At 34.8% G+C, this 14,741-nt stretch overlaps 1 protein-coding gene across 1 annotated transcript in view; it reads left to right on the top strand.

The window, feature by feature from the left end:
- Window positions 1-14,741, top strand: part of LOC121373909 (glutamate receptor ionotropic, kainate 1-like) — a 46,761-nt gene that overhangs the window by 16,853 nt on the left and 15,167 nt on the right. The window contains exons 4-7 of the mRNA XM_041500725.1: window positions 6,846-7,027; window positions 8,054-8,107; window positions 9,759-9,983; window positions 13,537-13,641. Coding sequence (XP_041356659.1) covers window positions 6,846-7,027; window positions 8,054-8,107; window positions 9,759-9,983; window positions 13,537-13,641 — 566 coding nt within the window. The remainder of the gene's footprint in view (window positions 1-6,845; window positions 7,028-8,053; window positions 8,108-9,758; window positions 9,984-13,536; window positions 13,642-14,741) is intronic.

Here is a 14,741-nt window from a genome sequence, read left to right as displayed (position 1 = left end):
TATCTGAATACTGGTTAAATATCAATACCAAACTAAGCCTTGAAGGCTACAACAGTGTAGAAGTGCCAAGGAAGAGATGTAGAGGTGGCGGATTGGTATTACTATATAAAGAATATTTAAATGATAAAATTAAAATTTTGAACATAGAACATGATACTAGTAGTATAATTTGGATAAGATGTGATAAATCTCTGTTTGTTGACAATGTAGACACTTATATTTGTTTTGTATATTTACCCCAGATCGAAGTGAATTTTATTCAGTGTATGATTGTGACTTATTCCAAGTGCTGGAAGAAAATGTTGAATATTTTAAAGATCAGGGGCACGTTATACTAATGGGTGATTTTAACGGTCGTGTCGGTCACGAGAGTGATTTTATAGAAAATGATAACACACGTTTTGATGATATCGGCTGTGTACCAATGCATTTTGATTACGAAAGCGATATATATTATAAAAGAAACTCCGAAGACATGAAAGTAAACACCTTAGGAAGATCTATCTTAAACCTGTGCATAGCGTCTGGTGTTAGAATATTAAACGGCCGGTCAGCTAGTGATTGCACTGGGAAAATCACATTCTATAACAAAAACGGCACTAGTGTAATAGACTACTGTATTGTAGATAAATATTCTCTAGATGTTACACACGATTTTTATGTTGGAGATTTTAATATTCATTCTGATCACGCACCTATATTCATGTTATTAAGAAAACCGTATGGTATAAATTAATGTACATGTACTTGTAAAAAGGCAAGCAGAACATGTGTATATGAGTGGAATGATGATAAAAAAGAAACAACACTTAACAATGCTGTCTAAACAAAAAGAATTAAGTGCTTGTATTGACGACCTTATTCTTAAAAAGACTTCTGTTAATGAGTGTGTGAATAATCTAACAGGGGTGTTACATGATATATTTGACGAGACATGTAAGCGCGAAACTCGAATATGTAACAACTGCTCAGTACACACTAACAAACGCGGTATCGTCCGTGAACACAAGCCTTGGTTCAATGAGGAATGCACAAATCTATACAACAGGTATATGTGCGCTGTCCGGCAATTCAATTACAACTGTAGCCATTTAAATAGATTCAAACTATCAGATGCTAAAAATAAGTACAAAGTGTTACAAAAGAAACTGTGTTCATCTTACCTAATGCAGGAAGGAAATATGATTGGTACTCTTAGGAAAAATAACCCTAAAGCATTTTACAAAAAGGTTAGTAAATCTAAAAAAGATCATAACTGTGATATAACAATAGACACATTTATGAATCACTTTAAAAACCTCGCTTGTTCTACACAAAACGATGATACACAAGGGACTAACGATTGCACTAATCAAGATAACCAAGCCTTATACGAAGAATTAGATAAGCGTATTACCGAACATGAGATCCTATATGTGTTAAGCAAAGCTAAGCGTAACAAAAGCCCCGGCATTGATGGCCTATTATATGAGTTTTTCGCTGAATGTAAAGATATAATGCTGCCTATACTATGTAAACTTTTTAATGTTATTTTAGACTCTGGCATCTTTCCAGAAAATTGGTGCAATGGCACAATTATTCCTGTGTTTAAAATGGGTGATAAAAACGATGTAAATAATTATAGAGGTATCACGCTCATGAGCCACTTATCAAAATTGTTCACAACAATTTTAAATAATAAGTTATTGAATGTGAGTTCAACCTACAATATTATATCTGATGCACAGTTTGGGTTTAAGCCCGGTTTTAGCACAGTTGACGCTATTTTTGCTTTGCAGAGTCTTATAACTATTACGCTTGGCAGTAAGAAAAGACTCTGTTGTGCTTTCATTGACTTTAGTAAAGCATTTGATACAGTTGAGCATAAGGCATTGTGGCTAAAAAAATTATAAATTAGGATTAAATAGTAAGCTTGTAAATGTTGTAAAATCAATGTACGGTCAGATAAAATCATGTGTGAAATATCAGGGAAATATATCTGAATCCTTCTGGTACAAATCCGGTCTAATTCAAGGAGAAGCTCTTTCGCCATTCTTGTTTTCTTTATTTGTTAACGATCTAGAATTGGAACTGTTAAATTCCACCGACCGACTATACCAATTAAATATGCTTCATCTTTGTCTACTGATGTATGCCGATGATACAATATTGTTTTCCGAAAGTGCGCCTGAATTGCAGAGTATGTTAGACACTTTGTATATATACTCAAACAAGTGCAATTTAAAAGTAAATATTAATAAAAGTAAAATTGTAGTATTCAGAAAAGGTGGAAATGTGAAACCTGAAGAAAGGTGGACATACCACGAAACCGATTTAGACATACCACGAAACCGATTTAGAAATTGTTGACAGTTTTAACTATCTTGGGGTCTGTCTTCGTTATAATGGAAAATTTAATACCGCTCAGAAGGTAATATGCAACCAAGGTAGAAAAGCTATGGCTGCTCTATTTGGTAAAACTAGTAACTATTTCTTAAATGCAGAAACATTACTATCACTGTTTGATACATATGTTAGTAGTATTTTAAATTATGGCTGTGAAGTTTGGGGGTTTAACAAAGCAAATAGTCACGAGATCCTATATTTACAATTTTGTAAACGTATTTTAGGCGTGAAAAGGAGCACTACTAATATGATGGTCTATTTTGAATTAGGTAGATCACCTTTGTACATAAGTAGGAACATCCGTATGGTTAAATATTGGATAAATTTGTTGAATACAGATAACTGTATTTTGAAAGAGTGTTATAACACCCTATATGACGAGTGCATAAGAAAACCACGTTCTGTTAACTGGGTTAGTCAAATAAGAGACCTGCTTCTCACTAATGGTTTTGGTCACATATGGTATAATTAAAATGTAGAAAATCGCAATACATTTATATCACTATTCAAACAGAGAATGACTGATCAGTTTATCCAATCTATGTATGCTGTATTCAACAATTCTCCAAAATGTCTGTTATACATATTCGTTGTTAATAATTATTGCTTACAACCTTATCAGCAGAAACCTATTGCCTTGAAATACAAACATATTTTGAGTAAATATAAATTATCTTCCCATAATCTCTTTATAGAAACGGGCAGATACCACAATATTGACAGGAATAATAGAATTTGTCGTCTGTGCAATATGAATGTAGTAGAAGACGAATATCACTTTGTTCTAGTGTGTCCTTTCTTCAGTAACATACGAGATAAATATATTAAACCTTTTTATTACAATAAACCATCAACATTTAATTAATGCAACTACTGTCCAGCGACAATTCAAAACAGCTAATTAAATTGTGTAAATATTTGAAAACTGCTACCACGCATAGAACAGACAACATTGATACATGACATATGTTATTATTGTATATTATTGCTATGCATACATTACCCATTTACTATAGAATTTTATCGATTGTAACCCGATGCTACATACCATTCCCCGCAGTGTGCACATTATATTATTTTATATATAAATATGTATGTATGCCTACAAAATGTATATTTTTTGGCAAAAAAATAAAATGTGTGTTCTATTAACAAATTACACTGAAACGCCTACACTCATTCAAACAGTGCACACCTTATGAACAAACTGCCAGTCTTCACAATCTGATTTATATGATGAACTATCACACTAAATAAAACATAATTAAATTATTTCGACACCAAGCGATAAGAGAAACCAACGTAAATCAATGTATGAAACATTTCCAAACAAAATAAACGTGCTTAATTAAATCATTGACTGATTGCCAGAAAACGTCAAATCATTATTGATGGTGCATGTTTGTGGATCATTGTGTATGTAGCGGGGTTACATGTAGGGCAAAACGGGGTTGGAGGTAACGCATCAACACAAATACATTCAACATCGTTCAAATCTGCACATAGGGACCGTTTTGCTGTGTCATGAAGTGCGAACAAACACCTGTTCTTGTGTTTATTACATCAGTTCTTCGTGTGCTGTTTTCTTTCCATAAATACGATTGTGTATGTTTTTATTGAATCTCAAAATACTCGAGATATGGAGAGGGCATCGTAAGTGGATAGCATGTGCCCTGTACATTATATACACTAAAGTATGTTTCAGTCAATCAAAATACACTCGAAAGGAGAGGAGAGTGGGTTTGAAACAGGTGTTTTTAAATAATGCAATACACCATTTTGATAGACAATATCTATGAGCTACGAAATGAAAACGAACACACACAGGCGCACGCACGTTTAGCTTACATCTCGTAACTAAATTTGATCGAAACTTTATTAGCATTAACATAATTTTGCGAACATTGAACACCCACTCTTTTTATACAGTGTTATGTGAGAAACAAATGTAAAAATAAGATTAATCAGAACGACTTTAACCTATAAATAATTGCTTTTGCTGTAAAAAATATATACAGACGAGTCCAATAATAAAATGATGAAATCATATTTTTTTTTTATAAATCAATACCAAATCTGAGAGAACCCCCCCCCCCCCCCCCCCAACTAAATATACTATAATGTGTTCCCCTTGAGCTGAGTAAACACTGACATTCTAAAATATTTGTTTTCTAAATATTATCAGCATAAATATTAGTATCAGTTTCCCTAACCCTATCCCATACCCTATCACTGATATGTAAACAACGAGTGTGTTATACTCCTGTCAGTTCTGCACGATGTTTCTGTCGTTTTGGAAGTCTCGTCTTAAAGTCAGGTTAACACCCTCAAGTATTTTTCTGTACTATGTGTTATTTGCAGTGAAGTTTCAAAGTACATAAACCTATGGTTTCTGAAAGCGAGACACAACACAACATCTATGTGGCACATCACAACAACATTTATTACACTCCTAAAACAAACATACAGTTTTCACTTTGATCTTAATAGATCAGTACAAACAAGATAGAACGATAGCACCAAAAGACGATATACGGATAACTAGCATGAACATTTAAAACACTGAAGCTGGATTCAAAGGGTTTTTAAAAACAGTTCTCTGTCAGTATGTATTTTCAAAATGGGAATTGCTGCAGCTTTAAAGTAATTACAAAAAGAAATTGGATTCAGTTTTTAAACTACTTTTAATGTATACCTCCAGTAAAAGAACTATCGTGAATTTCATATTAATTGAAAACGACAATAATAACCTTGCTGGCAATTCGATTAGTTTATCTTCTCATAATACCCACTTTAAAAAACCTGTAGGCCTATTCAATTCCGTTGTTATTAGATTACTGAAATCCATACAACACGTGTTTACAGGTCAATTATCGTGGTAAAACTTCACTTCCTTAACAAGTCTTGCAATACACGTTGCTGTATATAGTTTAGTAAACATGTTTCACCAGTGAAATGCTAGACTATCCCTTTAGTGACGTTTTACTTACCAATTAGATTACTGTTCCACGTAAATAGATGTTATTATTAAGTATTTAATATCTCTGCAGAGGCGTTCACGAAATGATAAAAAGTTTTATGATGCCATGCAGCGCGTATTATCTTATTAACATTAACAAGGAGAGGAGATAAGGCCACATCAGTTGCTGATACACACGATATGTCATACTACACTGAGCTAATTGAATGCCAGAACAATATTTCATTAAGGAATGGCCCCATTCTTAATGACGATACATTCCACCACGGGTTGCCTTACCTAGACAGGCTTACGCTTTTGGTATTTGATCTATCTTAAAGGGACATTCCTGACTTTGCTGCAATTGTTAAGATGTTATCGACTAACAGAGACTTTTTAACGATTGTAATTACATATCAAATATATTTTCCTGCAAAACATATCAGTGGCTGTATATTAAACGTGTTTCTGATCGTTCTAATTGTACTAGCGTAAATTTCATTTTATTTCCTAAAATATGTTTTTTCGTACGTAGGAAATTATTAGAAGACAAAATCCAGTTTGGGTTTCTTACAAATATTAAGACGATTAGAAACACATTGAATATACAGACACTGATATTCTAAACAAAAAAATATATTTAATATGTAAGTTTAATCGTAGAAGTATTTTATTAGTCGGAAACATCTTACAATGCAGAAAACTCGGGAATGTCCCTTTAACTGCAAGTATGCTGCACCAATTGACTGAATTATCATGACAAAAATATGTTTGTTGGGGCAAAGAATTACCTGCTCTGCAATAAAGAACATCAGACACAGATAGAGTACTAGTATGTTGTTAATAATAGTTATGTTTTCTTTTCTGTTGAGCTTAGTGTTTATGTCAGCTCTAAACAATCAAATATCAATGCTGATTAGGGTATTGTTTACGGAAGAGAACAACACTCTACTGAACTAGATCTCGTAAACATGACATGCAAGCACTTGTGTTATTCAAAACAGAGAGTAGATCATTTTTTGCTTCTTGTTCGTGTAGATTTGTTAAGAAATCTTGATGAGAAAAACACAATTCATGAGTCAGGACAAAATATTCTGTTTAAGCACTAGATTTGTGAACAGATTCAGTAGTATAAGGCTTTTGTTTAGTCTTATATCAGATGGGCATTTGGTGTGGGTCGTTAAATTACATTTTGTTGGCCATATAACTTGGGTCTGTTTTGTTTTTCTTTTGTTTTTTATGAATTAATTGTTTTCTTTTTACCATAACAGAAATCAAATAAAACTCTGGCACACTATCAAGACGAAATTAATGAAAATGAATACTAGTACCTTCTGAACATGCTTAGTACAATAAACATTCATATTCCTATTCGTCCATGAAGAGATGTAATCTGTGATAGCGGTATGTTGTGTATATAGGTCACCGCGACCTACTTTTGACTGGCGCATCATGTACCTCACCGGTATTCTTGTTTACAATGAAAATTGTGTTTATGCAGGCTCGGTGGTATTTGAGAAGTTGGCACAAAAAGTGACCGTGCAGGTGACTGGATTCAAGATTGACAGCAACAACATCTCGGAGAGCACGCTGCGGCTGGAGTTGAAGTCGATGAGAGACAACTTCTACCAGGCGTTCGTTATCGTCTGCAATCCAGAGAACACCGACAAAGTCCTCAGGCAGGTGGGTCAAAGAACAGAGGTGGGAATCAAAGGTGAAAGAAATTCATTACTCATGTCACAGCATTCCTGTTAATTCCCACCATGCATTTAATTACTTCAGTGGTTCATCCATAAAGTGTGTTGTTTTCGTGTTCCAGGACCGGCTTAGACCCAGTGTATTGCCCCCCCCCCTACCCCCCCCCCCCCCCCCCCCCCCCCCTCTCTCTCTCTCTCTCTCTCTCTCTCTCTCTCTCTCTCTCTCTCTCTCTCTCTCTCTCTCTCTTGTTGGTCTATTTCAACATAAAAAAATAGGGGGAAAAGTGCAGTAATAAACTCTGGATTGTACACTAGTATAAACAGATTTTATGGCTATACCTTCACGGGGTTTTTTTTCGTCTTGGAACGAATTTTATATGAAATTTTATAATGAAATTAGTTTCCAGCATACTTCGTAATTCACCCGATCATTTCGTATACCCTCGGCATAATCCCGAATTTTTTCAAATTCTTTTCAAATCACTTTCGTGATTTTGCAAGTAAGGTTTTGATTGGTCGAATGAAAGGTCAACTGGACATGAGGTCCAACGGGATGCTGTTAGATCCACAGGTAATAGTAATTAACCAGTGGAGCTAATTTTAATTAGATTGACGACCAAAGCACCAACAGACGCTCGCACACGCACATACTGCATTACATACACACTAACAAAACAACAACAACATCATTTAACCTGGGGATGTCTGGATAGCTAGTCCAAACAGTAAAAGTATGTACCTAGAAGAGTGTTTTTGAATCTTACTTTGATGTAAAGATGATACATTGTAAAAGAAAATTCTTTGAAATCTTGTCGTTTTCATTTCATTTTATAAATAGATCCGTGGATATCCTTTAAACCCGTCGTTACTTATTTAAGACATAATACCATGCGTGTCTAATTATTTAAAGGAATTGAGTTAATTGCACGTAATAAAGGGAGACAAGTTTCGGATTGCCCGTTTCTCATACATAAATTTACGTTTAACGTCTTGTGTTGTTTTCTCGTTTCAGGGTGTGTCATTAAGTATGTTTGCAAATCCAAACAAATGGCTCCTTGTAAACACGGTGAGTAATGAAGAATACAAATCAAACTATTTGAAACCCACTTTCGTTATAACTACTGATGCAAGTTTAGTAATGTACTAAATATCAGCGGTTTATTTGCATTGGTACCTTTTCAGTCTGTTCCAGTTCTAGACATTTTTCCACTGACAACCCTTTATCATTAAAAGATAGCTTATTACCTGTTTGCAACTGAAGACACCCTCCATAATTGTTGCCTATGTCCCTGTTTTTTCTTCTTCTATATGTTAAGAGTTGAAGTGCGATTAAAGAAAAGTCTTCGGCTGCCAACCCGAGATAGTGTACAACAGATTTTAGGATTGAATCCACTGAATAGAATTTGTTATGTATCAAATGTGGCTGAAGCTGATCGATGCGGCGATTAGTACAAAATGTATCTCTTTGATTATAACTTGATTACCATGGTAGTTATCTGACATGTGTACCTTTCACATAGACATATATTTGCAGCCCATTCAACATCATTATTTTAATTGATGCTGTTGGTTCAGTTGAAAAACAAAATTTTAATGAGATTAATCGAGGGTTTTGATGCTGAGTGATTATGGATAAAGCAAATTCTACTGTTAGTTGAAAGTAGGATTAAAAGGAATAACGGATTATAGATTTGGATCAGTACATTGACGGATCGTTGATTAAGCAAATCCTTCCTATGCCGGATCGGTGTTTCTTCTGGTAGACCGCTTAATCCCCACATGCACCTTAAACCATGTTCCAATTCACCAGTTGCTGAATATTAAGTTTTACATTGCCTTTGGACCGAGTTTGTGACAGTACTGATCCTAAATAGGATTAATTTGACGTTTGTTTTGTGGATGTCCATGTTGGTGTGCTGATATATTATCATTATTCATCTTTGATATTTTTGTTAATAATTAAGCATTATTATTAATTATTAGTTGCATTCTGTATTTGCTGATACCATTTGTCATAGGCGTACGTGCTCCCATTTGTGTGTGGGGGGAGGGGGGTGGGGCAGGCTGGTTTTTGCCCGAATTAAACGAAAATACCCGAATCTGGATAACAACATTTATTTATATTTCAATCAGTCAATCATTTGACTCGTGCTTACATCTACTGAAGGTTCAAGCACCACTGTCTTGTGCACATTCTCTGAGATTCCCCGGTGGATGTCTCCAGGATAGGGGGGTTAATGGGGTAATAAGGCTGTGGAATTTACAGTAAGTTAGATTTACAATTAGAGGTTTTTAAATAATAATAATAATTAATAATAATAATAAATTGTTTGCGTCAGGCCTAAATATGAAATGAATTAATCGCAAATAGAGCGGGTAGCCAAAACCAAAAAAAAATATGTAGTATATATATTTGGACTGCATTTATATTTGCATTACTACCAAACAGCTATATAGGGTTGCAAACGAATCACTACACATTTTTACATGGATTACATCTAATTTTGAGGGTAGAATGATGGAAATACATGGTAACAAGGTCTCAGGTTAGCACATTTTGCACGAATATTTGCATTATTTTTGGCCGAATTTGAGGTTTTGCTTCAGCATTAGGGGCAGTTGAACGTGCCCCCTCCCGCCCCTGTCTCATACGCTTATGCTATTTGTGTGATCGTTTATTTCATCAGTAAATCATCATCTATAGTTGTGTGTTTCAGGGCTTGGTGAAGTATGACCTGGACGAGTACGTCGACTCGAGAGCTAACCTCACGGTTCTCAGACTCATGATGGACAGTGACTCGGACAACTGTGACCTTGACCCGGCCAACGTGACGCTGCAGAGTTCAGTGCTGCATGACGCCATCACGCTGTCACTCAGTCTGAGTCGTGAGATGCAGGACAAGAAAAACAGAAACAGAGATGTTCGCAAACGAGTCAACAAGGTAATCATTTCAACATTTTATGATTTTAAGAAAAATTGATGCTTGTTCTGATGGCAGAAATATTCGCAAAATAGTCAATAAGGGAATTATTTTTAATATTTTATTATTACAGTTGAACAATAACTGTGTTAGAATATACATGGGGACCTGCCAAAACATGAGGCATGTTCTGATGGCTGACATATTCACAAAATAATCAATAAGGGAATCATTTTTAAAGGGACATTCCTGAGTTTGCTGCATTGTAAGATGTTTCCGACTAATACAATATAGGGAATCATTTTTAAAGGGACATTCCTGAGTTTGCTGCATTGTAAGATGTTTCCGACTAATACAATATATCAACCATTAAACTCACATATTAGATATATTTTCTTTTTAGAATATCAGTATCTGTATATTTAATGTGTTTCTGGTCGTCTTAATATTTGTAAGAAGCCCAAACTGGATTGTGTCTTCAAATAATTTCGTTCGTACGAAAACATTATATTTTAGGAAACAAAATAAAATGTAACCTAGTACAAATATTAGAACGATCAGAAAACACGTTTAATATACAGCCACTAATATTTTATGGAGAAAAAATATATTTGATATGTAATTAAAAAGTCGATGACATCTTAAAAATTGCAGCAAACTCAGGAATGTCCCTTTAACCTGTTATGATTACAGTGAAAATATTGTTTCGAATATACAGTGGAACCTGCCAAAACCTGAGGCATGTTCTGATGGCTGACCTATTCGCAAAAGAGTCATAGGTACTCGTTTTAACCTGTTATGATTACAGTGAAAATATTGTTTCGAATATACAGTGGAACCTGCCAAAACCTGAGGCATGTTCTGATGGCTGACCTATTCGCAAAAGAGTCATAGGTACTCGTTTTAACCTGTTATGATTACAGTGAAAATATTGTTTCGAATATACAGTGGAACCTGCCAAAACCTGAGGCATGTTCTGATGGCTGACCTATTCGCAAAAGAGTCATAGGTACTCGTTTTAACCTGTTATGATTACAGTGAAAATATTGTTTCGAATTTACAGTGGAACCTGCCAAAACCTGAGGCATTTTCTGATGGCTGACCTATTCGCAAAAGAGTCATAGGTACTCGTCTTAACCTGTTATGATTACAGCCTAAAACAATTTGTTTCGAATATACAGTGGGACCTGCCATAACCGGGGACATGTTCAGAGGGCTGTCACTTGCAATTGCTCTCGCGCTAGACTGTGTTTTTAATATAACGTTATGTGAAAGTGATGTGATAAAATACGATTGAAACTACTCCTTGAAATGGTCTTATTTATCCGCTTTAGAGTACATTCTATTGGGTTATTTAATAGGTTTTTGTCTTGCCTTTACGAAGAAAAAAAAGATGATATATAGGTACTAGTATTACATTTCTGACGGCGAAAACTGTTGTGTTTAGCTCAATGTTAAAGTTTAGCGTTTAACTCCATTTCTTACAAACTATGTCTTAGATCAGTGAAACTTGGTTTATTGTTACATCTATTAATGTTCATTTCAATACATGTCAGAAAATGAAATTAAATTGTAAAAGATTTTAATTAATTAATTTGTTAAAGATTAATCTATGGACATCGAATAAAGTTTGTAGTAGGCGAGACATTTAATTCCGCAGAATTCTAGGCGCCATATAACCGTGTTGAGTGCGTCGTTAAATAAAACATTTCCTTCCTTCCGCAGAATTCTTGTGAATATATACAATGAATACGATAAAATTCGGGAACACAAAATATGACTGATTTCAACCGGAATGCCGTTTATTCCAGAGCCAGGTTTGGCAGGCTTCATTTTGTTATTAGTTTTATGTTTTACAGTCTATATTTAGGTATTTATCGTTATTTTTCTTGTCCCTTGGTAATTATTATTTCGTGACGACTTGAAAATAATTAACTAATGAGTCTACCTGTGCGTACATTTGCCAAGCAAACAAATGTGATAGAGATGATTGTTAAAAGAGTACATGCACAAAAAAAGGATTTTAGAAATATTATAATGAATGACAAATATTAATATACTCTTTTGTTCCAAATAATGTATAGTGATTATATTTCTTGTAGTTTGGGGCAGGACGTAGGCTAGTGGTAAAAGATCCTTTGCTAAAAATCAAAAATTATAGCGGATTTCTTCTCTAAGACTATATGTCAAAATTATCAAATGTTTGACATCCAATAGCCGATGATTAATACATCAATGTGCTCTAGTGGTGTCGTTAAAGAAAACAAACTTTAACTTTGTTATAGTTTGTAGCGTTAGTTTACCAGCTTGTCAAGTTAACATGGGTCAACAGGCATAGTTATGTTTATTTGTATTTTACACATTTGTATTATTTAACTATACCGTCTCTTATAATTCCATAAGGAATGGCTTATGTGTTTTTATGTTTGTTTTAAGTTGTATGTATGTGATGTACATAAGGTGGTAGGTTAATAAATTGTCTTGTCTGTTTGTCTGTCTGGGTTCACCGGGTTAGTGAAAACAATGTCTGGCGTACAGATATACAGATTTGTGGGTCAGATTTGCGATTTATTTTGAAAGTGGCAGACCTTTTAAAACCGAATCGGAAACAATGTATCGCCCTGGAGAATGGCTGTACTCGATACTCGAAACACCTGACGGCGATTCATTGGGGTATACAGCTAGGACCTTGTAAAAATATCCCTTGGACTCACTCTTGTCTTGAGCGTTCAGATTATCCTTTATGGTAGACATTTGTACGCTATATCTACTAAATTCGATGTATCACTGACCAAAATCATGGCTCATGCTATTCCATATTTTGAACTTATGCATACTTTTTTAAATCTCTTTGATCAAACTTTTGCTCATTTATTTTTCCATCGTTTTAGATTAAGTGACGGACTTGACAGCTGTGGTGGCAATACTCATGACGGGTGCCATCGGTGGGGCAGGATATGCTCACCTGTCACGAACACCTTGTATTAGCACCGTTAAGACATTTATTCATGAGTGCATGTCATCACAGTTGCATTTATTCCAATGAACTCCAGTGCTACTTTTGATTCAGTAAACTAGTCTAGGAGTGGCAGTGTCCTCTTTGTCGCGGAGCAAGAGGGATCAAATAGCCGGTAAAGAATCTCCCCGGGAGTGGCTGTCCTCCTATAGACGAGGCACTAGATAGAGATTCATGGAAACAACCACTATTTTGACAAATGCCCATTCGAGCAGAGATACGGCCCTGAACGCGTATTACGGTTTTGTCGTTCATACAGACTGATCACGTATTACGGTTTTGTCGTCCATACAGACTGATCACGTATTACGGTTTTGTTGTTCATACAGACTGATCACGTATTACGGTTTTGTCGTTTATACAGACTGATTACGTATTACGGTTTTGTCGTTCAGATTCAACCACCTTATAACATTATGAATTACTGATAAGATTTGTAGTGCTAGTTGTACACTAATTCACACTGTCACTGGTATTATATAGTTCGTATGTCTCACCTAGTCATACAATAATCTGTATATTCACCAACATGCCAAACCTATCTCTTATGTTTTGTAGCTGAAGATCCACGGTTGTACGGGTCTACTTGAGTTCTCGGGTCAAGGCAAGCGGAAGAAGAAATATCTGCAGTTGATGACGTTACAGGCTTACCGGACAGGTCTGGTAAGACGTGTGGTTAGACTGTTGTTACACATATGTAGATGTTATATAATAACGTGTGATTGTCTCCGCTATTCTCTCTATCTCTCCATTACTTACATTGTTCTCAATGTTGTGGTTCAATTTTACATAATATTCAACAATCATAATAAAGTTCCTAAGTTGTTTATACATCTATAGTTACTACAGGTGAATTTGAAACTAGATATGCTTGACTTTTCTCGAACTCCTAGGCCCGTGTTTATAAAACCTTAGAATCTAGACTCAAATGTCTAATGACGTCAAATGCATGCAATTTGTTTCAGACTCTGTTAGTATTAATCTCGAGTCTAGACTCTAAACGTTTTATAAGCACCACGTCTGGTATTATTAGTTTTTTATGAAATGATCCAATTTAGATTCTGTCGAAACTTCTCTTGAACAGAGATACGACTTGGTTGTGATTGCTATTTTGTCGTTGAGATGAAATCACAGGCATCGTTGTACTCAACTATGATCATTTAAAAACATTTCTAATCTATTTGACGGATATAGCTCTACTTGTATACAACAACTTAGGTTCAAAACCGGGTGGTGCGCTTATATACGGCTACAAAATTTAGCATAATTTTGGAGAATCGAGTGCTTTTTTTATTATTATTTGGTTGATTCTTTATTGTATTATTTTGATGATTTCCGTAGGTTTTCTTTTAATGGTATTGGACTGTAGAAGAATAGCTAAATGTTGCAATATTTTCATATAAAACATACAGTGATATGTTATGAAGTTATATTTAATTTAAGCGATGTTAGTGCGTATCTTTTATCGATGATGAGTTCACGTCTGTAATTTGTTACAGTGGTTATTTTCTACAAAAGCTTACTTGTGAACCACTTTATTTATATGCTATATACGTACCTTTCAGTTCCATCAATACGTGTTGCCAGTATACATAAACAAAAACAAATACAGAAGGCATAATTAAATTACTATGTTGAACCTTCTTGCATACAACTGGATTATTAGTTTGGGTACCATATATACTGGTATATAAATGTTTAATAGTTCTAATTATGAAAGTATATTCCTATCAAATTGAAAAGAAGTATATTAAAATACTTGT

This window comes from Gigantopelta aegis, chromosome 6 (assembly GCF_016097555.1).
Source record: "Gigantopelta aegis isolate Gae_Host chromosome 6, Gae_host_genome, whole genome shotgun sequence".
NCBI classification, from domain to species: Eukaryota; Metazoa; Mollusca; class Gastropoda; order Neomphalida; family Peltospiridae; genus Gigantopelta; species Gigantopelta aegis.
This window is presented reverse-complemented; position numbering and strand designations above follow the sequence as displayed.